Source organism: Leucoraja erinacea, chromosome 28, assembly GCF_028641065.1.
Source record: "Leucoraja erinacea ecotype New England chromosome 28, Leri_hhj_1, whole genome shotgun sequence".
NCBI classification, from domain to species: domain Eukaryota; kingdom Metazoa; phylum Chordata; class Chondrichthyes; order Rajiformes; family Rajidae; genus Leucoraja; species Leucoraja erinaceus.
In genome coordinates this window covers 29,425,768-29,449,626 of record NC_073404.1, presented here as the reverse complement: position 1 = coordinate 29,449,626, position 23,859 = coordinate 29,425,768, and the positions used below count along the sequence as shown (strand labels likewise).

The window sequence follows — 23,859 nt, the reverse complement described above, 5'->3', positions numbered from 1 at the left end:
CAAACCAAATGTTGTGGATTTACAGTAGGTTCAATCCTGTCTGTACGGAGTTTGTACATTCTCCCCTTAACCGCATGGGTTTTCTCCGGATGCTCCGGTTTCCTCCCACATTCCAAAGAAGTGTAGGTTTATTCATTTTTGTATGTTGTCCCTAGTGTGTAGGATAGAACTAGTGTATGGGTGATTGCTGTTCAGCGTGAACTCAGTGGGTCGAAGGGCCCGTTTCCATGCTGTATCTCTCAACTAAACTAAACTTTACGACTAAACTAAACTAAACAAAACCGAGCGGCAACAATCGGGTGCTGGGCCTATTCCGGCAGAGCTGGCAGCTCTGAGCAGACTCACTCACTCGCTGAGTCAGTGAAGCCGGCTGGTGGCCGATCTACCCTTGCCTGCTCGCTCGCCCATCTCAGCTGTTTCTGCAATCCTCTCCCACACACCATTCGTGTGCATTTCTGACTTACGAAAAGTTCAGGTGCCGAATAGTTCTCAGGAAGGAGACGCATTCCTAACCAGGTGGAATGAGCACATATACCACTTCATTCTTGCTGAATGGCTGCGTTGCACACTCATCACTTTTTCCCCCCAGTTTCAGGAAGACCGGATTTACCGGCATCTGGAGCCAGCCTTGGCTTTCCAACTGGAGCTGAATCGGATGCGGAATTTTGATCTAAGCGCAATGCCGTGCGCCAACCATAAAATGCACCTCTATCTCGGCGCTGCAAAGGTGGAGGCAGGAATTGAGGTCACCGACTACAGATTCTTTGTACGAGCCATCATTCGGCACTCGGACTTGGTCACTAAGGTGAGTCGGACGAGAGGTTCAACTGGCAGAAAGCTTCCTGCAAACACGGACGTTGAACCAGAAGGAAAGTCTTAAGAGTGACAGACAACCTAGTTGGGGAGTCGGATTTTGAATTGGTCGCGATGGGAGGCTGCCAAGAGCTCCGATTTTGGAGCAATCAAAATTAGGGTGGCAAAGTGGCACAGCAGTAGAGTTGCTGCCTCACAGCACCAGAGACCCGGGTTCCAGCCTGACAATGGGTGCTGTCAGTATGGAGCTTGTATGTTCTCCCTGTGACAACATTGATTTTCTCTGGATGCTCCGATTTTCTTCCACACTCTAAAGACGTACATGTTTGTAGGTTAATTGGCTTTGGTAAAATTGTAAATTTCCCTAGTGCATAGAACAGTGTCAGTGTACGGGGTTGATTGTTGGCCCGTGCGGACTCGGTGGCTGGAGGATCTGTTTCTGCACTGTATTTGTTTTATTAAAGATACAATGTGGAAACAAGCCCTTCGGCCCACCGAGTCCATAAACTGTCCAAAAGTGATTTTTGCTATTAAGTGAGGAGTGGAGGAAGGTATGATGGTGTTGAAGTGATGGGAACATTGCCTGAGATGAGAGAAACGTTCACAGTGACAAATCTCAAGGGAGCCGAGGGGAAATAGAGTCAAAGGAGAATTATGGTGGGTCTTGTTGACATGGTAGAGTGTCAGTGCAGATGGAAGCGGAACTGTCATAAGTTGGAGAATCAAAGGTTTGGTGAGTTTAATTCAGTTTAATGAAAAGGGAAGTATCTGAACAGACATCTCAACCTTCATGAATTTGATGTAAGGCGTAGAGATTTGTGGAGCCATTTGATGGGAGAACAAAAACTGGTGGTTATCTTGCTCTCAGCAGTGGTGATTATGGCCACAGACGTATGCGGCCTGACGATAATTGGTGTGGTTTGGTTTAGTTTATTGTCACGTGTGCCGAGGTACAGTGAAATGTTTCTGTTGCGTGCTAACCAGTCAGCGGAAAGACTACACATGATTACAATTGAGCCATCCAGCATTTCGAAAGGTGATAAAGGGAATAATGCTTAGTGCAAGATTAAAGTCCGATTAAAGATGGTCCAAGGGTCTTCAGTGAGGTAGATGGTAGCTCAGGGCCGCTCTCTAGTTGATGGTAGAATGGTTCAGTTGCCTGATAACAGCTGGTAAGAAACTGTCCTTGAATCTGGAGGTGTGCGTTTTCACACTTCTGTACCTCTTGCCTGATGGGAGAGGGGAGAAGAGGGAGTGGCCGGGGTGCGACTCGTCCTTGATTATGCTGCTGACCTTGCCGAGGCAGCGTGAAGTTGTGATGAAATCAATGGAAGGGAGGTTGGGTTGTGTGATGGTCTGGGCTACATCCACAATTCTCTGCAATTTCTTGTATTGGCAAAGACAATGGAAATCTATGCCATTTGCTCATCCCTGGAAGTATAGAGAGTAAAGTGTGAGGAAGTGAATGAAGGTATTTGCAGTGGATTAAGACATTTTTGATGAAGGATGCAGTTGTGGAGGTACTGCAGGTTGCATGTATGAAGTCTGGAAGAGAAGTTATCACCTGGATTTTTTTTATTCTAACGATGGAAGCAACCGTTAACAGCTGGTTTCACAACGTGGGTGGGGAAGAATGGTAGGAGATGGCCAATTGTAAAGTCAGATTGGAGGACCTCAAATGGTGTATGAAACGTTGACCGTTAAACTTGGAATAAAACCTGATCTACTTCTCCAAAAGAAATCACATGATGAGTTATATTATGTGCTATAATTCTGAGTAGCACTTTACTCTGTTAATGTGTCTGCCTAGTCATATTTTTTTTTATTTTACTGCATTTTAATGTAACTTTTGATGGTCTACTTCACTTGATATGATTTTTCACTTCATTTGAAAGTCCTCTTTGAAAAGTTGAACAAGCATAAAACTGAGGGCAGGTAGCAGATTACTTAAAAGCCCTGTGATGCTTTAAGCAAAATTACTCTAAATGAAACAGACCTGTATTTAACGATTGCTGCTTTTTGATTCAAGTAAGTTGGGTTTTGTTCTTAAATTTCTTTTGCATGTCGGTGATTAAAGGTCAGTTTTACATAGAAACATAGAAAATAGATGCCCTTCGAGCCTACACCACCATTCATTGTGATCATGGCTGATCATCCACAATCAGTAACCTGTGCCTGCCTTTTATATCCTTTGATTCCTCCCCACATGCCTCCCCATATCCCTCGATTCCGCTAGCCCCTAGAGCTCTATCTAACTCTCTTTTAAATTCATCCAGTGAATTGGTCTCTACTGCATTCTGTGGCAGAGAATTCCACAAATTCACAACTCTCTGGGTGAAAAGGTTTTTTTCTCATCTCAGTTTTAAATGGCCTCCCCTTTATTCTTAGACTGAATACAAGCCCAGTCTTTCCAATCTTTCATCATATGACAGTCCCGCCATCATTTAAAAAAATTCAATTGGTTTAATAATTTCATAGTTAATTGAGAGAAATATTGACAATGTTTTTGAATTTTCTTAATTCAGTTTAACTGCATCTAACACATGGGATTTTAATTGGTTTTGTTTCTGCTCATTTAATTTTCTACGGGGAGCCTGGCCTTTTAAAAAAAAAAAAAAGCCAATTTTATCTATTCCTTTTCTGAAAATCCCTTTTCATGTTCAGATACAGATGTTGGATATTTATTGGATTTATTAAGTGAGTATTATTTTAGGAAGTGGATCTCAACACTAAAATTTTCCTCTGTTATTTCATCCACAACAGTATTATTCCCATTCCTTCTCTCCAGAGATGCTGCCTGTCCCGCTGAGTTACTCCAGCATTTTGTATCTACCTTCGATTTAAACCAGCATCGGCAGTTCTTTCCTACACAGTAGTATTCCCAACCCAAATCCACCTTCCAAATCATGCCTCTGAGAAGATTTTCATCCAGTTGTTAGTGTTGTTTTTCTGCTGTTTGTTTTGTAGCTAAAATTATTGAACTTGGTGTATTCCAGGATTAATCATTGCATTTAGCCGCACATTTTAAAAATTGCTAGTCCATTGTAGGTGATCTGCTTTTGATTATTTTTCTTTTCTTTGTCTATAGTTCTTCATCTCTCCAGCGCTGTCTCGCAGCAACTCTACCGCTGCAGCCACTGTGCTGCCCATTATTATTAGATTTTGTTCAGATTTTGGGTATCATATGGTGTGAGAGGTGGGGTTTAAGTTTTCTTGCCGTTATTTCTCTCAATAGTCAAGGAATATTTACAGTGATACTAACTTTGCTTGCAGGAAGCCTCGTTTGAGTACCTGCAGAATGAGGGCGAGCGTTTGTTACTGGAAGCTATGGACGAATTGGAAGTGGCATTTAACAACACTAACGTTCGAACAGACTGCAACCACATCTTCCTCAACTTCGTTCCCACTGTTATCATGGATCCTTCAAAGGTAGGCGTTTACTTCTAATTTGTCTCGAAACATTAAAGCAAACTACAATCTAGATGTTTGGGAACTTGTGGATGTGGGCACAGGTGAACTGTTCGCCCTGATACTAAGTGCCGTCACAAAACCAGTGACAGTGTGTGAATGATCTCAAGTCCCAAGTCAGTAGGATAGTGTTAGTATGCAGGGATCAATGGTTGGCGCGGAAATAGTGGGCCGAAGAACCAGTTTCCGCACTGTATCTCTAAACTAAACTATATTTGTTAGCACGTAGGATTGTGTATAGTACACAAAAATGCTGGGGATCAATGGTTGCATCGAGCGAAGGAAATAGGCGACGTTTCGGGCCGAAACCCTGTTTCAGACTGATGGTATGGGGGGGAAAAACTAAAAAATGTTTTGTTACTGATACATACAATGCTGCGAACTATATTTCTTTGCTGTATTGTATTTATTGAGTTTTGAACCTATTGTATCTATGCATTGCACAGCTGATCTGTTTGGATAGCATGCAAAACAAAGCTTTTCACCCCCCTTTTTTGCGCCTTCCTTCTCCCCCTCCCCCCCCACCCCCGTCAGTCTGAAGAAGGGTTTCGGCCTGAAACGTCGCCTATTTCCTTTGCTCCATAGATGCTGCTGCACCCGCTGAGTTTCTCCAGCATTTTTGTGTACCTTCGATCTTCCAGCATCTGCAGTTCCTTCTTGAAGGCTATTGTACAGTAATTCTGCAATGGATTGAGGTTCTGAGTATTTGTTTCTTTTCCTTATTCCAGATTGAAGAGTCCGTGCGCAGCATGGTGATGCGATACGGCAGTCGTCTCTGGAAGCTACGGGTGCTTCAGGCTGAGCTGAAAATAAATATACGCCTGACTCCCACTGGGAAAGCCATTCCAATCAGGCTCTTTCTGACCAATGAGTCAGGTTATTACCTGGATATTAGTCTGTACAAGGAGGTGACAAACGTCGGGACTAGTCAGGTATGAGCTGAATTACTAACTTGTACATTAACAGGTGTGTTTACTGAAACTGAATTAGGTTTGTATTTATTATTGTCACATGTTACAGTCTCTTGCCCTGAGTAGGGGAATTAAGAACCATAGGACATAGGTTTAAAGTGAAGGGGGAATGATTCTATAGGAATCTGAGGGATAACATTTTCACACAAAGGGTGGTGGGTGTATGGAACAAGCTGCCGGAGAAGGTAGTTGAGCAATGTTTAAGAAACAATTAGACAGGTACATGGATAGGACAGGTTGAGAGGGATTTAGGTCAAATGCCGGCAGGTGGGACTAGTATGGATGGGACATGTTTGGACAGTAGTGGCAAGTTGGGCTGAAGGGTCTGTTTCCACGCTGTATGACTATGTTCTGTTGGTCAGTGAAAAGCTTTGTTTTGCATGCTATCCAAACAGATCAGCTGTGCAATGCATAGATACAATAGGTTCAAACTCAAGTAAAATACAATACAGCAAAGGCGCAGAATATAGTTCGCAGCATTGTACTGTATCAGTTACATGGACAAAGTTTAGTCGTTTAGTTTATTGTCATGTGTGCTAATTGAGCCATCCACAAGGTTCAGATACAGAATAAAGGGAATAACGTTTAGTGTTAAATAGTGTGTCCAGTGAAGTCCGATTAAAGATCCGATGAGGTAGATGGTAGATCAGTACCACTCTCTAGTTGGTGATACATTGATTCTGTTGCCTGATAACAGCTGGGAAGAAACTGTCCCTGAATCTGGAGGCATGCATTTTCAAAGTTCTTTACCTCTTGCCTGAATGGAGAGGGTAGAAGAAGGAATGTCCAGGGTGAGTCTGGTCCTTGATTATGCTGCTGGCCATGCCAAGTCAGCGAGAGGTGTAGATGGAGTCAATGGAAGGGAGGTTGTTAAGTGCGATGGTCTGGGCTGCGTCCACAATTCTCTGCAATTTCTTGCGGTCCTGGATGGAGCTGTTCCCAAACCATGCTGTGATGCATCCCGATAAAATGGTTTCTACGGCGCATCTGTAGACGTTAGTGAGAGTTGTTGGGGCCATATCAAACTTCCTAAGCCTTCTAAGGAAGTAGAGGCGTTGGTGTATAATGCCCTCAGTGGAGTAGTCGTGAATCGAACAGTACCCTCGCTTATGGAAGGACCATTCAGAAGCCTGATAAAAGAGAGGTAGGTTGTTACTTGTAAGAGTCGCTGGAGACATTCAGAATGTCCAGTCTCCTCAGGAATTAAAGCTGTTGTGTTCAATAATCAGCATCAGTTTACCCCATTGCAGTACTGGAACATACTTCCTCCATGGTAGAATGTGTAAGAAAGAACTGCAGATGCTGGTTTAAATTGGTAGACATAAAATGCTGGAGTAACTCGGTGAGATGCTGCCTGTCCTGCTAAGTTACTCCAGCATTTTGTGTCTACTTTCAATCGTCCATGGTAGACTTGCATTCATAAAGATGGCCAATGTTTGCAACTTGGCGTAATTTGTCTAATTTGGTTAGATGTTTAATTGGACCTAGATTGGAGATTGACTGCAGAGCAGGTCTCTTGCCTAACTGCAGCTGCAAGTGTGAAAAGGTCTGTGAAGCGTTTTTTAATTTTGTGGCTATCCTGTATAGGAATGGAGTTGCAGTCAAAGGAAGCTATTATCACAGTGGGTAGGTATATAATGTGAGGTACTGTTCCTCCAGTTTGCATGTGGACTCAAGGCCTGCTGGAGCTCCAAGTTACCAACAATTTTAAGTCCCCTTTCCATTCCCACACCAACCTTTCTGTCCTGGACCTCCTCCGTTGTCAGAGTGAGGCCAGATACAAACTGGAGGAGCAGCGCCTCATATTCCATTTGGGTTGCTTACATCCCAATGGTAATAGCAATGAATTCCCCAATTTTAAGTAAAACGTTTTCTTTCTCCCTCTTTCTTCCCTGCCCATTTCTCCCTCAATCCCGCTAGAGTCACCATGTTCCTTTCCCCACTTTATGCGCAAATCTCTCATCCTGAGTCGCTCATTTCCTTTTCATCCCCCCGCTTATCCTTCTTCCTCCACCCTCGCACCCCTTGTTCCCTTCCACCTATAACCCACCTTCTGACATTACAGTTCATTCCTCCTCTTCTCACTTTATCTGACACCCTTTTGTCCCTTACTCCACCCATCCTCCAGCACTTGTGTTAAGTTCCGGAGGTGAAAGCAAAATTGTTGTAGAGGAAGTCACTAGAGGCATCAACAGTAGTAATCAAGTGAAGGGGAAGAGCAGAATCTGATAGTGTTTGTGGGATGTGGGCTGTACTATTTCTTACCAATAGTGATGAGAGCACTGGGAGGATCGGACGTGAAAGATTGCCAGTGTTAAATGTTCAGCTCAGGGTGCAATATATCTAAACTTCAAATCAGTGTTACACCAAATGTGTTAATGTGCCACTCCAGTCTCGCACACAGGGCGGCACAATGACCAAGCTGCTGGGGCTGTTGCCTCACAATGCCAATGACCCGAGTTCGACCCTGACCTTGGTCTCTGTCTGTGTGGAGTTTGCGCATTCTCCACGTGACCACAAAAGGTTCCTCCGGGCGCTCCCATTTTCTCCCACATCTCAAAGACGTGCGGGTTTGTGGGTTAACTGGGTCTCTGTAAAACTGTCCTTCCTGTGTTGGGAGCTCTCTGTGAAAGTGGGATACATAGATCTCGTGTAAACCTGGGATCAATGGACTCAGTGGGCCATACCTTTCCATCAATCAATCAAAAAACCTCCATTCTCGGCCATTTTTGTAGTCTTCTTCCCTGCAGAAGGATGTTTTTTTTTCTCTCTATTTCAGCCAGTCCGGTGTCTCAGATTTTAATTTCTCAATATTTGAGAGACGGAAAGTTTCTGTGATGAAAATCGTGAAATTCTACTCTTTGTAATTTGCAGCTTGACCTTTCCTGTGATATTCTTCTGATTGAGTTTATGATAATGAAATTACTGAGTATATGTCCAACAGCCACAGCAGGAGGAGATGGGGGCAAAAGGAGTGATTAAATTTCCTGTGTTCTCATAGTGGTACCTACTATTCTTAGCCACGGTCGCTGTGGCTCTTTGTACACTTTGATTACATTAACTCGTATCACAATGGCTTCAAGGCAAGCCTTTTCTTGTCAGTAAATAATGCCACAACTTGTTTTTTTTTGTAATTGTGCGAAATAAGACTTTTCGTGGTGAAAACTTTCATTTTCATTATGTATTGTAAATGACAAAAGAGGTCAGGAAAATGACTACTAGGCAATACAGTGAAAGAGGATATTAGAATGTTTGTATGGGTAACCTCGAGTAGCCTTTGGAAAGATTCCTCAGAGACCGCTCCCACGCATGATTGATTGCTTTCCACGCTGGCTGTTGATGAAAGATACAGCAGCGGCAACAACAGCAATGGATTATGGCGGCGATGCCTACTGTGGCCCTTACAGAGATGTTCCACTAATCCCCAACGCACGGCAACCTATCACTGTGCTTCAATGCACACACAGACGCGTGTGCACACACACACGCACGCACAGACACACAGAAACATGCGCACACACACACACACACACACACAGAAACATGCACACACGCAGAAACATTCGCACACACACATACACAGACACACACGCACACACATACAAAAAACCCAGGCACATGCGCAGATAGACAAACCCAGGCAGACATACAGACATAGACAGATGCGCGCACACACAGGCACGCGCACACACTCATACATACACACACATTCATACACACACATACAAAGTCCAACACATAATAACAAAAAGTATCTGTGCAACAAAAACTACACTAGCTGCTGCAAATGTGTGGCAGGCTGTTTGGCATAAGGCATGTTCCCCTTTTAATTAGTATGAAATCTGTTGAAAGGTCTTTTAAAACACTGTTCAAATTCTTTAGCACTCCATGCTTTACTTTTGAATGCAGAATTATCATGCTCTATTTAATTAAAATATTTTACAATCAATTGTTAAACCTGTCAGTAACTTGCAGATATGTATTGTTCTACAAGATGCATTAACTAAGGTGAGTATTAAGTGCCACTTAAATATCCTAAGGTATCTAACTACCTAACATCGATCATTTTAAATCTCAGAAGCACACGTTGGTGCAGCAGCAAATGGCCAGATTTAATCTATGTAACATTTGATCAACAAATGCTTTTGGCTATGTTCGATTTATATTTACCAGAATGAAATGTAACTTATGAAATCTACACTGTCAACTCTTCCCATGGCATTTCCATTGGTGAAACTGCTCTGCCCTCAGTGGAGTAAACATTTTGATAACCCGGCATATTCAGGTCTTGTCAGTTATGTCAGGTAGCTGATTTTCATTCTTCTGGAAGTTACATTTATTATCATAATACGTGTGCCATTTCCTTTACTTGCATGTGTTAGGAAACTGTTGTGGGAACAGGAGAGATTGGAGAAGATTCAGGAGAGGTTCGGGGTGTCACTGAATATATTTCCAGCTTTTTTTTTTTAACTGTTTCCAAGATCTGCACTGATTTACTTAAAAAAAAATAAATAAAAGTAATACGAGGTCCACCACCGATTTTCCGGCAACCTTGGTTCCAGAGCCTTTCTGTATTATCCGTTTTTCCGGACCAACAAAGGTCACAGCCTCTGAGAGGAGTCCATCGATACCGGTACGATAGCGAGATACCGGCCCGCAAAGTTAGCCTCGGAAGTCGGCTGCGGGAATGGATCTGCCTGTCGGGCCAAAGTTCTAGACCCCTGGCCGCCAGGGGAAAATCCGACCTACTGATCGGCCGCAAAAGTCCCGATGTGTTCGAGATCACCCGCCTAGGCGCCACGTTTTCAAGGGGACTTCCGAGGGGAATCTCAATTGCGCTCTTGTAATTTTGTCCGGAATATCGGTGATAGACTTTTTGTAATTATAATAATATCCCTTCGTTATTACATGTTATTTTGTAAGGTGCGAGCCTGGAACGCGTTGCCAGTGGTGGTGGTGGTGGTGGAGGAGGAGGCAGATATGGTAGAGGCATGTAAAAGGCTTGTAGATAGACGCATGAGTATGCAAGGAATGGAAAGATATGGATCAAGTGCAGGTGGATGAGATTACTTTATCTTAGCATCATGTTTGGCATAGACATTATGGGCTGAAGGGCCGATTGTTGTGCTGTACTTTTCTGTGTTCTAACGGACAGAATAAGCAACTGTTCAGGGCACAGGAGCTGGCGCGTGTATAAAACGGGTGGCTGTTAATATTTTTGGGAGAAAAAAACGTTTTTACCTTTTGTGTCTCACAACAGATCATGTTTCAAGCCTATGGGGATAAACAAGGACCGTTGCATGGAATGCTTATCAACACCCCCTATGTGACCAAAGATTTACTGCAATCCAAGAGGTTTCAAGCGCAATCCCTTGGAACGACCTATGTATACGACCTGCCTGAAATGTTCCGTCAGGTAAATCCTTTGGAACTCTGTTATTTTGAGGATGGCGCTACTGTGCGATGAAGATTTCAGCTAAAAAATTTGTAGATGGGTTTTTACGAGCCATAGGATAGAATAAGCTTGTGGTAATTGTGGTAACATTAATTAAAGATGCTTAGACATAAATGTCATTTGATTTTAATATGATTATTATGGCCCCAGTATTACTTCCTGATGTCAATTTGTTTGTTGCATTTATTTCTCCCCTCCCTGCCCAGTCACATTTCTTTCTCTGGCTTCATGATTCACAGCTCCTCAATCCTTTTGTATTATACCTTCTGTTTTAATCTCCGGCCTTTGTTGCAACTATCAGCCTATCAAAACCCCCCATCACCTGTTCACCTATTACTTGCCATGCTTTGTCCTGCCTCTCCTGTCTCCTAGATTTCTTTCCCCCACCTGAAGGGTCCTGATCTGATACATCACCTACCGATGTACTCCTAATGTGCTGCCTGGCCTGCTGAGTTACTCTAGTACTTTGTGTTTAAGAAGGAACTGCAGATGCTGGAAAATCGAAGGTAGACAAAAATGCTGGAGAAACTCAGCGGGTGAGGCAGCATCTTATGGAGCGAAGGAAAAAGTCTCAACCTGAAACGTTGCCTTTTTCCTTCGCTCATAGATGCTGCCTCACCCGCTGAGTTCCTCCAACATTTTTGTCTATCTAGTGCTTTGTGTCCTGTGTTCAACCTTCCTTAGCCCTCGAGCTGTCTCCTCCCATCCCCCAGCCCTCGGGCTCCTCCTCCTCCTCCTCCTTTCTCCTTCCTTCTCCCCGCCACCCCCTATCAGTCTGAAGAAGGGTTTCGGCCCGAAACGTTACCTATTTCCTTCGCTCCATAGATGCTGCTGCACCCGCTGAGTATCTCCAGCATTTTTGTGTACCTTTGTGTCCTGTGTTGTCTTTGTAATGTGATACACTTTCAAGTTTTGTTGTTTATTTGTTGGCTATATTCTTCCTGATTCTTGATGAGAGGAAAAGGTTGTTTTCATTTGAAGAATGTTCTGTCACAAAGCACAAAGTGCCGGAGGAACTCAGCAGATCAGGCCGATCTGGTCAAGATCTTTCATCTGCAGTTTTGTGTGTCTCCATTTTACTATTCCACGGCGAAAGAGTTTGAAGGGCCTGTCCCACTATGGCGACCTAATTTGTGAGTTTAGGAGAGTGTGCGCTCACCACAAACTCGCAGCATGGTTGTAGGTGGTCACTGTAACTCTCCTTCATGCTCGAGAGTAGTTCCCGCATACTTGCAGCCTCAGTTTGGCCAAGCTGAAAATTTTTCTTCGAGTAAAAATTGGTCGGCATGGAGAAAATCAATTTTTTTGAACTCGTAGTGCAGTGGTAGTGGGGTCGCCATGTCATTATAGGTAGTCAAGGTAGCCGTAGGTAATCCTCTTGCTGACTGGGCATTTTAATTGCCATTTTACTTGGCTCTTTGGGGGGGAAAAACATAAGCATGAGTTTTCAGCACCAAGGAAAACAGACCAGTAATGTTAAATGCCCACTAAACTTCACAGCTGTGTACCTGGTTTCTTAAAAGTGTCTCCACTCCTTCTCTCCCCTTCTCCACTCCACCCCCCCACCCCCACTCTTTTAAAGGACTTACCGTACACTGTGCCAGCCGCCTTTAACCTTCCTGTTCATCACGGGTATTACCTTTGGCTTTGCACGGTGTGAATTTCAGACAGCGCTCCCCCGCTTTCCCTGGCCCCCGCCTTTGCGATGTGTTTGTGTGTATGTGTGTGCTGACGGTTGATCCAGCTCGCGGTTTCATCACTGATGGTCGATCCAGGTCGCGGTTTTTCAGTCGAGTGCCCCCGAGCTTGAAGGTCGCAGACAGTTGCTGAAAAGTCGCGTAAGTGGGACAGGCCCTTGAGGAAGTGTCCCGACCCAAAATGTTGTCTGTCCATTCCCTCCACCAATGCCAACTGACCCGCTAAGTTCCTCCAGCGCTTATTTTTTTTGCTCAAGAAATCTGCAGTTTCCTGTGTCTCTATTAAAGTGTGTAGTTAATTGTAAAATAATTATTTCAGGTCATCAGAGGAAGTTATCAAGTTAAACAGATAGTGCTGTGAAGCTCTGGCTCCAACAGACTGCTGTGATCCTGGCATCTGGTGCTGTCTGGGTGCTGTTTACATGTTATAGCTTCAAACACATTGGGGTTTCCCCAAGATGCTCCCACATCCCAAAGATGTGTAAGCTGATAATATTAATTGGCTATTGTAAACTGCCCTGGTGGAGACAATGTGGGAGAGAGGTGATGTTGGAGGGAGGGAAGGAGGGAAAATGTGTTTGAATGATACTGGGATGGGCAGCACAGAGGAGCAACAGTAGACTTGTCGCCTTACAGCGCCAGCAAAGCGGTTTCAACCCTGACTTGGGTTGCTATCTGTACAGAGTTTGTGCGTTCCCGTGTGGGTTTTCTCCGGGTATTCCAGTTTCGTCCCACACACAAAAGACAGGTTAATTGGTTTTGGTAAAATTGTAAATTGTCCATAGTGTGTAGTATAGTGTTAGTGCACGGGATGATCACTGGTCAGCGCGGTCTCGGTGGGCTGAAGGGCCTGTTTACGTTCTGTGTGGAAGTCTAAAGGCACTGGAGAAAAGGAAGAAGTGTTCCGACTCGAAACATCACCTATTCTTTTTCTCTGGAGATGCTGCCTGACCCGCTGAATTACTCCAGCATCTTGTATCTATACACCAGCATCTGCAGTTCCTTCCTACACGTTTTGTTGGCAATAACAAGTCTTCCTCATCCACATCCAAAAGTCTGTTTTCAGCGGGCAGTACTGATAGGTGACAGAGCACAAGGCTTTATACATTTGTTCACCCCCAACCCATGAGAGATGTATTTGTCTATAATCCTGCTGTTTCATCAGCTGCCATTTGTGGTTGTGGATTCTCAGCAAAATGTTCAGTTCCATATTGTTGCTACTTACAATGAAGTCATGAAACAAATGAGAACCAAGAAAGTGTTTCAGATTTCTTTATATCTGGTACAACAGTGGTTTAGGATATAGAAACAAAGAACTACAGATGCTGGTTTATGCCAAAGATAGACACAAAGTGCCTGAGTAACTCTGCATGTCAGGCAGCATCTCTGGAGAGAAAGGATGGTTGATGTTTCGGGTCAGGACAGTCTGAATAAGGGTCCCGACCCAAATGTCACCCATCCTTTTTCTCCAGAAATGTTGTGTGACCCGCTGAGTTACTCCATCACTTTGTGTCTATCTGTGGCATAGGATAGTTACACTTGTGCATTCTTGAAATGGTTTATACAAAGCACCTCTCTCTAATTCATCAATGAGTTATTCTTTTCGTTCCTTTTTAGGCTTTAATTAAACTATGGACCTCATTGGAAGTTCAGGCCGAGTTGCCTCCAATGCCTGCGGAGTTAATGACATTCACAGAGTTAGTGCTGGACAGTCAAGGTCAGCTGCTGCAGCTGAATAGACTTCCTGGGGGCAATGAGGTAAGTGCAAGGAAACTAGAAAGCATGTCATAGTATGGCCTTCGTATATATAGCACTAGCCAGATGCCAAGAAAACCACTTGGCCAAGAAATGGGTGAAACACAGATGCAATTGGGGAGGCACGGTGATGCAGCTGCCTGACAGCGCCAGGGACCCGGGTTCGATCCTGACTATGGGTGCAATCTGTACGTTCTTCCTGTGACTGCGTGGGTTTTCTCCGGGTGATTAATATCACGTTGGTTCACTCACCAGCTGTTGCAGAGTTGCTCTGCCAGCCATGTTCTTGTGGACTCATCCAGTTTGGTTGCTGCTGGCGGTACCAAAATACTCTGGGTGATGAACATTAGGATCCCCCCACCCACAGGAACTGCTTTGGTTGTTCAGTGTGGAGGAGCGTTGGCACATCAGCTGAAGGAGAATGATCGCTGGTTAAGGTGATGAGTTTCCTTGCCTACGTTTGATCTGATACCGTGAGACTTCGTGGGGTGTGGTATCTGACAATGTGCACTTTAACCACATGTGATTTTTTTTCTATTACAAATCTCAAATTGTGGAGTACAGAGGCAAATAAATAAATGGTGGATCTTTGTCCCAAACATTATGGAGGTCGCTGTAGTTTGATGATGGTCCATTTGATTTTCTTTCAATGCCATGGTTGTGGTATAGTTCAGTGGCTTGTTAGTCTACTTTAGAGGGCACTTAAGAGTCAATCATATTATATTGGTGGATTTACAGGTCAGACTGTAAGATTGGCAAATTTCCTTCCCTGCGGAATATTATAAATGCAAGACTAATTAAATGTGGAAAAAGTGTGTGACAAATTTTGAAATAAGAATTTTCTGAAATAATTCATTCTCGTGCATTTTGCCACAGGAAAAAGGTTTCTTCATTTAGAGAAGTCTGTTTCCATTCTTGTGCTGATAATTTTGTTACAGTTTGAAAAAAAGATGTGGACATAAGACACTGCTGGTAGCTACTGCCTTCATGAAGGTTGAACTTCAGTCTCTTACAGAGAATTTCTGCCGGTGGTAACTACTGCAGATTGGCTCGGTTGCAAGCGCTCTCACCTCTGTAGAATGTACTGGCCTCAAGAGTCGGTTCACAGACTAGTGCACATAAACCAGAGATTGCATTACCCAGAAAATGTATTTCAATGGAGTTGTCTTTCGAGTGAAATGTTAAACCAAGGCTCATCAATAGCAAACAGCATTAGATGGTATTTGGAAAGGCAAGTATTTCCCCAGACTCTGTCTGAAGAAGGGTCTCGACCCGAAACGTCACCTTTTCCTTTTCTCCAGAGATGCTGCCTGACTCGCTGAGTTACTCCAGCTTTTTGTCTATATCCTTCCTGAGTTGAATAAAATATCGGAACAGAATACAGCCATTTCCCGGCTCACGTAGGGATTCCATTCCTGAGGAATGTCCGCAACTCAATATTTCCTTAAGTCTGAAACCAACAATTTCCTTAAAACGATTAAATAGCCATTGCTCAATATTGTTGAACTTCCCTTCTCACATTACTGCTTCGTTTTATCTCAGCACTTTATATAGGTTTAGGTTTATTGTCACGTGTAGAGCAAAGAGCTTTGTTTTGCATGCTATACAACCATATCAGATAACACTATACTTAATTACAATCAAGTCAAACCTGTGTGCCATAGGTAGATCGAAGGGGAAGATACAGAGTGCAGATATATAGTTCTCAGCATTGTAGCGCAATGTCAAAGTCCTATGTCTGCAATGAGTTTGAGGTGAATCGAACAGTACCCCATCTTATGGTGGGCTGATGACAGAGGGGTAGAACCTGTTCCTGCATTGAGCTGTTGTCCATTTTCTACAGCCACCAATATCGTAACGCTCTGCATCCACTTCCTGTACTTTCATTTCATCCACAGTACCCACTATAGAACGTATACTGTATACAGTCGTTAATGAATACAGTGAAACATTTTGACATTATTTGTTAGGCTAACGGAGCATTTATGGGAGAATTGACGTAATGTCAGATATCTGTGAGTCAGGTCTCCCATAATCCAGGGAGTCTCTGTATGCCAAGCCTTAACTTGATTGATGGAAAGATACAGCATAGAAACAGGTCATTCCGCCCAATGAGTCTACACTGACCATCGATCACCCATTCACACTAGTTCTATGTTATCCCATTTTCTTCAACCCTCCCTGCACACTCGGGGGAATGTAAAGAGTCCAATTAACCTGCAAACCTTGACATCTTTGGGTTGTGGGAGGAATCCGGAGCACCTGGAGGAACCCACGCGGTCACAGGGCAACATGCAAATTCCATATAGATAACACCCAAGGTCAGGATCGAACCCGGGTCTCTGGCGCTATGAGGCAGTGGCTCTACCAGTTGAGCCATGGTGCCGTCAAACTTGCCCATTGTAATAATAATAAAATTGTAGCAAGATTCCGCTTTCCACTTCCCTTTCCTTGCAATAAAATACAAAGCATCTTTCTCCATCTTAATGATTGTGCTTTCATATTAATTTTCAGTGACACTGTTTGACACCTTTGCCTCAATGAGGACATTGCACTTTTAATAAGGAACTGATGTGTAACAATGTTGAGAACTATATTCTGCAATTTGTATCTGCCCCTTTGCTCTACCTATTGTACTTGAGTTGGAACTAATTGTATCTATGTATGGTACATCTCATCTGTTTGGATAACATACAAAACAAACCTCGCTACATGTGACAATAATACACCTGAACATGTCAGAGGATACCACCCCCTCTCTGAACATAAGTTCATAGGTTATAGTAGCACCATTCGGTCCATCAAGTCTGTTCCACCATTCACTCATGCCTGATCTACCTTTCCCTTTCAATCCCATTCTCCTGCCTTCCCCATAACCCCTGACACCCTTACTAATCAACCACTAATATTTATTGTTGCTGAATTTATGTCCTTCTAACAAGTGTGAATAACCTTTTTTTCCCCATATTATAGTCTACCTGCACCTCGCAACCTCTCTGCATTGTCTAGCAATGTTACAAAATTTTGAGATTTAAAAAATCAAGTCTGCAATTTATCCCATCAGATAAAGCACAAAAATAAGTTTAATTTGACACCTAATTCACTTTCATATCTTCAATACTAAAAAAGTTATGGCCATTTTCATACTCGGAAATTAGCATCTTGTTCCCTATTGATTTTCTATTGACTTAACACAAAAGCTGTGATCGAGGACAGTGAAATGGCCATAACTTTTTTTTTAATTAAGAGAACTGAAAGAAATGTTCAGTTATTATAGATTGAAGCATTCTGAAACAAATATTAAACAATCTTACTTGGATGACCTGAAATTAAACCATATAATTAGTTAGTTACCCAATTGTAGCTAATTCCAAACTTCAATTCATAGATCTAAACATCTATCCATTTCTTAAGAAAAGATTAACATTTTTAAATAGCCTAAATGTCCAAATAACATTCACACAAGAATTCGCAATAAAACATGATTTTAAAATCTAATTTTCATTAATGTATAGGCCAAATGGAAGGAATTTAGTGTTCAATTGCTGTAAATTAATGGACATTTAAATCAGCTTTCGAGTGGGATCCTGTGGAACGCGATGGTTTGGAACGTTCCCATTGTGGTGAATTTGTACTCCATATGCCCAGAAAAATACTGCAGGATTGAATGGGCCCCCAAATCAGCTACTCGCAACATAAAATTTTGTATAAAGGGATCTTAAGAAGCGCTTTTTAATGTAAAAATAAACAGCCTACCTTGCGTTGTCCCCTACATGAGATCCGTCCCCGTTGGCGGCGGTCGCGGGTTTAGAGGATGATTTTTAACCTACTATAACAATTAAATAAACCAATTTAGTTTAAAAATAGCAGCAGCGAACTAATGTCGCAGCGATTTTTTCGTCAGCAACTAGGCAGGCTGAACAACCTCGATTTGAATACCCTAGAGAAAATCGCGTTTTAAACCCGCCCCCCCTCTCAAAGGCGCCAAAACCGCGCACACGGGCAGCGACAGACCTGCAGCGACGATGAAGGTAAGTTTCGCAACATACCTACATTGTCTTCATAACTAACTTTCCCACCTGATACCATGAGCAATCATGAACGTGATATCATCAATCCCTTCACCAACAGCAGTAACACTGCTGCAGACATTTATTCTGCATTCCGTATCTTGCCTTTGTTCTATCTATTGTACTTGAGTTTGCTTTGATGGTATTTTGTGAGGTATATCTGATCTCTTTGGATAGCATACCAAACAAAGCTTTTCACTGTGCCTCAGTACATGTGACAAAATAAACCTAACTAAAGGGCCTGTCCCACTTGGGTGTCATTTGCACGTCATTTCCGCGACAGGCCGGTAGTGACTGATGCACGACAGTCGCGTGAAAATTGTGTAGCAGTACGACAGTCGTGCCAAATGCTCTTGAGGGCCCTGCTTCTTTTGGAAGCCATTTGCGATGTCGTTCGTACTTAGTCCGATCTCCGTGGTAAGGATTTTCCCAGTGAACATTTTTCAAAATTAGGCCCTCTTTATACCTGGGTGGCCACATGGTGCGGCGCTCAAATGACGCGCTGATGGCGTACGAGCGGCGCATGGTTACGGACGTTGACGCACGGTGACGGATAATAAATCAGCATAGGCAATGTTGGTGCATCACCGTGCATAACCATGTGTCACCACTTGCTACACGCACGCCGTCAGTACATCAGCGTGCGCAAGGGATGTGGCACGCGAGGACTTTGAGCATTCCAAAATCCTGGGGCGCCTCGCATTACCGCGCGTCACTGCATACGCCACCACGCGTCACGACGCGCCAACCAATTTTCACGTAAATGACGCGCAAATGATACCCAAGTGGGACAGGCCCTTAAACTTTCATCCAAGGGCCAAATTTGCCTTGCAATATTTGAAAGAATTTTGAGGGTAAATACTTTTGGATGGGAATAGAATTTAGTTGAAAATAGCAATATTTGTGCATTATCGGATCCTAAGAATGACATTGAATGGGTTGTAATAGGATTTGTTTTCTTAAAGAGTGAGTAAATGGGCCAAAAGAACCATGTGAATGGCAATCTTCTCAAAAGCATTGAAAGCATCACAAAAACGATCATCCCTCTTGGAAACAGGTCTACAGTCAGCTCAATTCAGCTTCTCCTGCTTAACGCAATCCTGATTCTTTTAGTATTGGGGTAAAATTATAATTTTTAATTGCTGAGTTTTATTTACAATGGTTGCTAAAAGGATTTGTTCCACTGTTTGTTAGCCAAAGCATAGTCTGGCAACATCGCAAAAACAGGCTTAATTTTTATCTTGCTAAATATGAGAAACCGATCATTTTAGTTTGAGTGTTTTAAATCTTAGCCGCACAACGTAATTTTCCAACAAGTTCCTCGGTCTCGAGACCATTTTTCGTATACTTGCGTATCCCCCTAAGTACTTTAATATTAATCCCACGTCCGAGCGCTGCATGTTTGCGAGGAAGTGAAACCAGCCACACAATTTCCATTCTGTGTTGTGGCTGATGAAAGCTCAGAAAATGGTCTATTCCCAAAGGAGTCAGGTTTGCCCCTGGTTGAAATTACCAGCTGCACCACACTGCCAGGACTTGAACATGTACCTCTCGCTCTGTCTGATGCTGTGCAAGCAGTATATAACACGGTGCTTAAAATATTTCAACAACTCCAAAATAGGATTTGGTGTTGTAATTAAAGAGAGAAGCTTCGGGTAGAAAGAACTCATTTATAAAATAGAGTTTAGTGTATGCCGCTAGTGAAGTAATTAATGAGCAAAGCAGTCTTTTTTGATAGCAAAATAAGGAGGAAAAAGTCATGTTTAACCCTTTAAAGTCCATGTCCTTTATTTTTTTTTTGTTTCCGTTATATATACAATGAATATTGCACAAAACAATGTTACAGTTAGATTAAACCCGCGCCTGAAATCATTGACATCTGTTCATGTGAAATTTATTCATTGCCTTCTTTAAGAATAGTGTTGAGCTGTATTTGTTAAAGGCTACCAATTTCTTAAAATAGTGGGACCATGGAATTTTGTACCAGTAAATCTTTTATTAATTTACCTGCTCCAAGGCAATTTCAACACAGAAATATTGTTTCCCCATTAATGAAGATCACAGCGTATTGGACAAATATAACAGTTAAAACAAAGATTTCCTCTCATTCATTTTTTCAAAATATGTTGCTTCTCCAAGTCATAGTCATAGATTAATACAGTGTGGAAACATGCCCTTTGGCCCAAGTCGCCCACACCGGCCAACAATGTCCAGCTACCCTAGTCCCACTTGCCTGCGTTTGGTCCATATCCCTCCAAACCTGTCCTATCCATGTACCTGTCCAACTGTTTCTTTAACGATGGGATAGTCCCAGCCTCAACTACCTCCTCTGGCAGCTCGTTCCATACACCCACCGCCCTTTGTGTGAAAAAGTTACCTCTTGGATTCCTATTAAATCTTTTCCCCTTCACCTTGAACCTATGTCCTCTGGTCTTCGATTTCCCTACTCTGGGTAAAAGACTCTGTGCATCTACCCAATCTATTCCGTTCCTTAAAAGTCTTTAACTTTCTGTAACATTCCCAAACAGCAAATTATGGGATAACTACTAGTTAATTTTAAACAGTGTGGTGATTACATTCTTTTTTTTTTAGCAGCCTAAGCTCTGGAACAGTAATACTAAGATACAAGTTGTAATCTCTTTGGCTGTAAGGAAATTTAAGTTCAAATAATGAAAGAAATTTTGATTTAAAGGAGCACCTGATATTTCGCTTGGGTGGTTTACACCCCAGTGGTATGAACATTGACTTCTCCAATTTCAGGTAGTCCCTGCTTTCTCCCTCTTTCCCCTCCCCATCCCAGCTCTCCCACAGCCCACTGTCTCCGTCTCTTCCTTTCTTCTTCCCGCCCCCCTCCCCCACATCAGTCTGAAGAAGGGCCACGACCCGAAACGTCGCCTATTTCATTCGCTCCATAGCTGCTGCCTCACCCGCTGAGTTTCTCCAACAATTTTTTGTCTACCTTGGATTTAAAGCTAGTATCCATGAAACCACCATTTGTTGGGAAAGCACACACAGTGCTGGAGAATAGGTGATGTTTTGGGTGGAGATCTGATATTTTTTACCCTGTCTAGACTTGAAGTTTATAGGATATTTTTTTCTAGAATTATAACAACGACACACTACGTTTCTGCATTCCAATCGTTGGGAAAAACTCATCTGGTTTACAAATATTATTCAGAATAAGGAATCTTATATTTTTACCTGCCAAAATCTGCTGAGGTTTGCAGGGTATTTTCCTGAATCGTGCCATGAGATGGATATGTAAACAGTTCACAAAATGTCTAGATTCAAGTTAGACCAGACCTACACAACTAACAGTGCAGAAAACATGTGTAACTCCCTCATTTTAGGCCCCTTAATATATAATCCTGATTTATCCCAAACTGCGGCATAATTTTCTGACTATTTTTAACAAACTTGTTAAGCATCATCAGTTAACGGTTTCTTTAACTGGTGATGCTTAACAAGGTCTTTGATTTTTGGTCTCTGGTTAATGTGACAAGGAGGCAAGTTTAGTATTGCACTCCTTATTACAGTCATGTTTTCTCACAATGGTTGCAAACTGCCCTATAGAGTCTACTTGTTCCTGTCTTGTCTTTTCGGTTGTTTTAGTACCTCTATGCAAATGAAAAAAAGAACATATTTCAGTTGAACAGGTTCTTCATTCTCCACATTACATTTTATGGTTATCTGTACAAATGCAGATGAAAGTTATTTAATCTTAAAAATAGGAATATGACATCAAGGTGGAAATTGAACAACACTTTTCCTTGTACTAATGCTATCAGAGTAGACGTGTTATTTCTTTCAAAGTGCTTTATTTTTATTTGCTATAAATTTAGTTTAGTTTATTATCACGTGTACCGAGGAACAGTGTAAAGCTTTTTTGTTGTGTGCCATCCAGTCAGCGGAAAGAATGTACATGATTACAATCAAGCCGTCAGCAGTGAACAGATACAGGAAAAAGGGAATCGTGTTCAGTGTAAGATAACATCCAGTAAATTCCTAATAAAGATAGTCCGAGGGTCTCCAATGAGTTAGATCAGTGTTTCTTAAACTGGTGAATGGTTCACCCAAGGGTGAATGAAACTGGGGGGGGTGAATGAATGAAACTGGGGGGGGGGGGGGGTGAATGAAAACTGGGGGGGGGGGTGAATGAAGGGTGAATGACTTAATTTATTCAGATTTTTTTTTCTTCCTATACTCAAAAAAGGCATTGCCATTAAAGCTCTGTTGGTTTTAATGGCAGTGGAGCTGGAAATTTGATATGTTTTTTTCTCTCTACCTATGGTTTTCTAATTTCAAAGTAGCAGGATATTTCCCAAATATTTCAGTAATATAACCTTTTAGGGAAGACCAGACGAGCTAGTGGGAACATAAATTTATAATTGGCGTGTTGATATTTGGTGGTATTGTGAGCTTTCGTTGGGGAGAGTTATAGAAAGTTATGTTAGTTGGATGCTAATATATTAAATCACATACTCCATGGTTTTTTGGGCTAGTTTTCCAAGAATAAAACTGCAGCAATCAAAGTCCGAAAGGGTAGTATGGGGCTGAAGGCCAGTGTTTAGATGTTGGAATGGTTTTTTATCATTCTAATAGAATGATTTTCCAACTCCAGTGGTAATTAAACTTTTTTCACTCTTAGTTTTCTTTACATATTTTTAGGATTTTCAAAAAGTTGCATAAAATAAAAACTTAAGAAATTAGTTTATGTTTTTTGCTCATGTGACAAAATCAATTATATATAAAATTATACACAAGGGAGAATAAGACGAATATGACCAAAAAAACAAGAAAAGTTAGTCGAGGGTGAATGAAATTTTGTGATAAAGACTCAAGGGTGAATGACACTGAAATAGTATAAGAAGCACAGTTAGATGGGAGCTCAGGACTGCTGACCAGTTGATGATAGAATGATTATAGGATATTATGGGAGGAGTCAAAGGAGGTGGGTCAGAGCGAGCTAAAGACACGACTGCCGTTTCTGCAGTGAGCAGAGAGGTTGATACATCAGAGTTAGAGCTGGATGGAGCTACAGAGACAGCACATATCTTAACCTGAGTTTGACAGATGTGCCGTAGAAGGCATTTTATCGGGATGCATCACAGCACGGTTTGGGAACAGCTCCATCCAAGACCGCAAGAAATTGCAGAGAGTTGTAGACGCAGCCCAGACCATCGCGCAAACCAACCTCCCTTCCATTGACTCTATCTACACCTCACGCTGCCTCAGCAAGGCCAGCAGCATCATCAAGGACCAGTCACTCCCCCTTCTCCCCTCTCCCATCGGGCAAGAGGTGCAGGAATGTGAAAACGCACACCTCCAGATTCAGGGAAAGTTTATTTCCAGCTGTTATTAGGCAATTAAACCATCCTATCACCAACTAGAGAGTGATCCTCGGATACATTTCCCTCATTGGAGACCTTGGACTATCTTTTATCGGACTTTACTGGGCTTTATCTTACACTAAATGTTATTCTCTTTATCATGTTATTGCTCAATTGTAATCATTTATTGTCTTTCTGCTGACCGGATAGCACGCATACCTCAGTACACAGGACAAGAATCTAAACTGAACTTAAACAGTTTAACAGTGAACCTGCTGAAGATGCGGTGAGATGACATTT

General features: G+C 42.5%; 1 protein-coding gene across 2 annotated transcripts in view; it reads left to right on the top strand.

Annotated features, from left to right (window-relative positions):
• Positions 1 to 23,859, top strand: part of acaca (acetyl-CoA carboxylase alpha) — a 212,138-nt gene that overhangs the window by 98,065 nt on the left and 90,214 nt on the right. For both annotated transcript variants that reach the window (XM_055658137.1, XM_055658138.1), the window contains 5 exons: positions 590 to 805; positions 4,087 to 4,242; positions 5,010 to 5,213; positions 10,513 to 10,668; positions 14,022 to 14,162. In XM_055658137.1, coding sequence (XP_055514112.1) covers positions 590 to 805; positions 4,087 to 4,242; positions 5,010 to 5,213; positions 10,513 to 10,668; positions 14,022 to 14,162 — 873 coding nt within the window. The remainder of the gene's footprint in view (positions 1 to 589; positions 806 to 4,086; positions 4,243 to 5,009; positions 5,214 to 10,512; positions 10,669 to 14,021; positions 14,163 to 23,859) is intronic.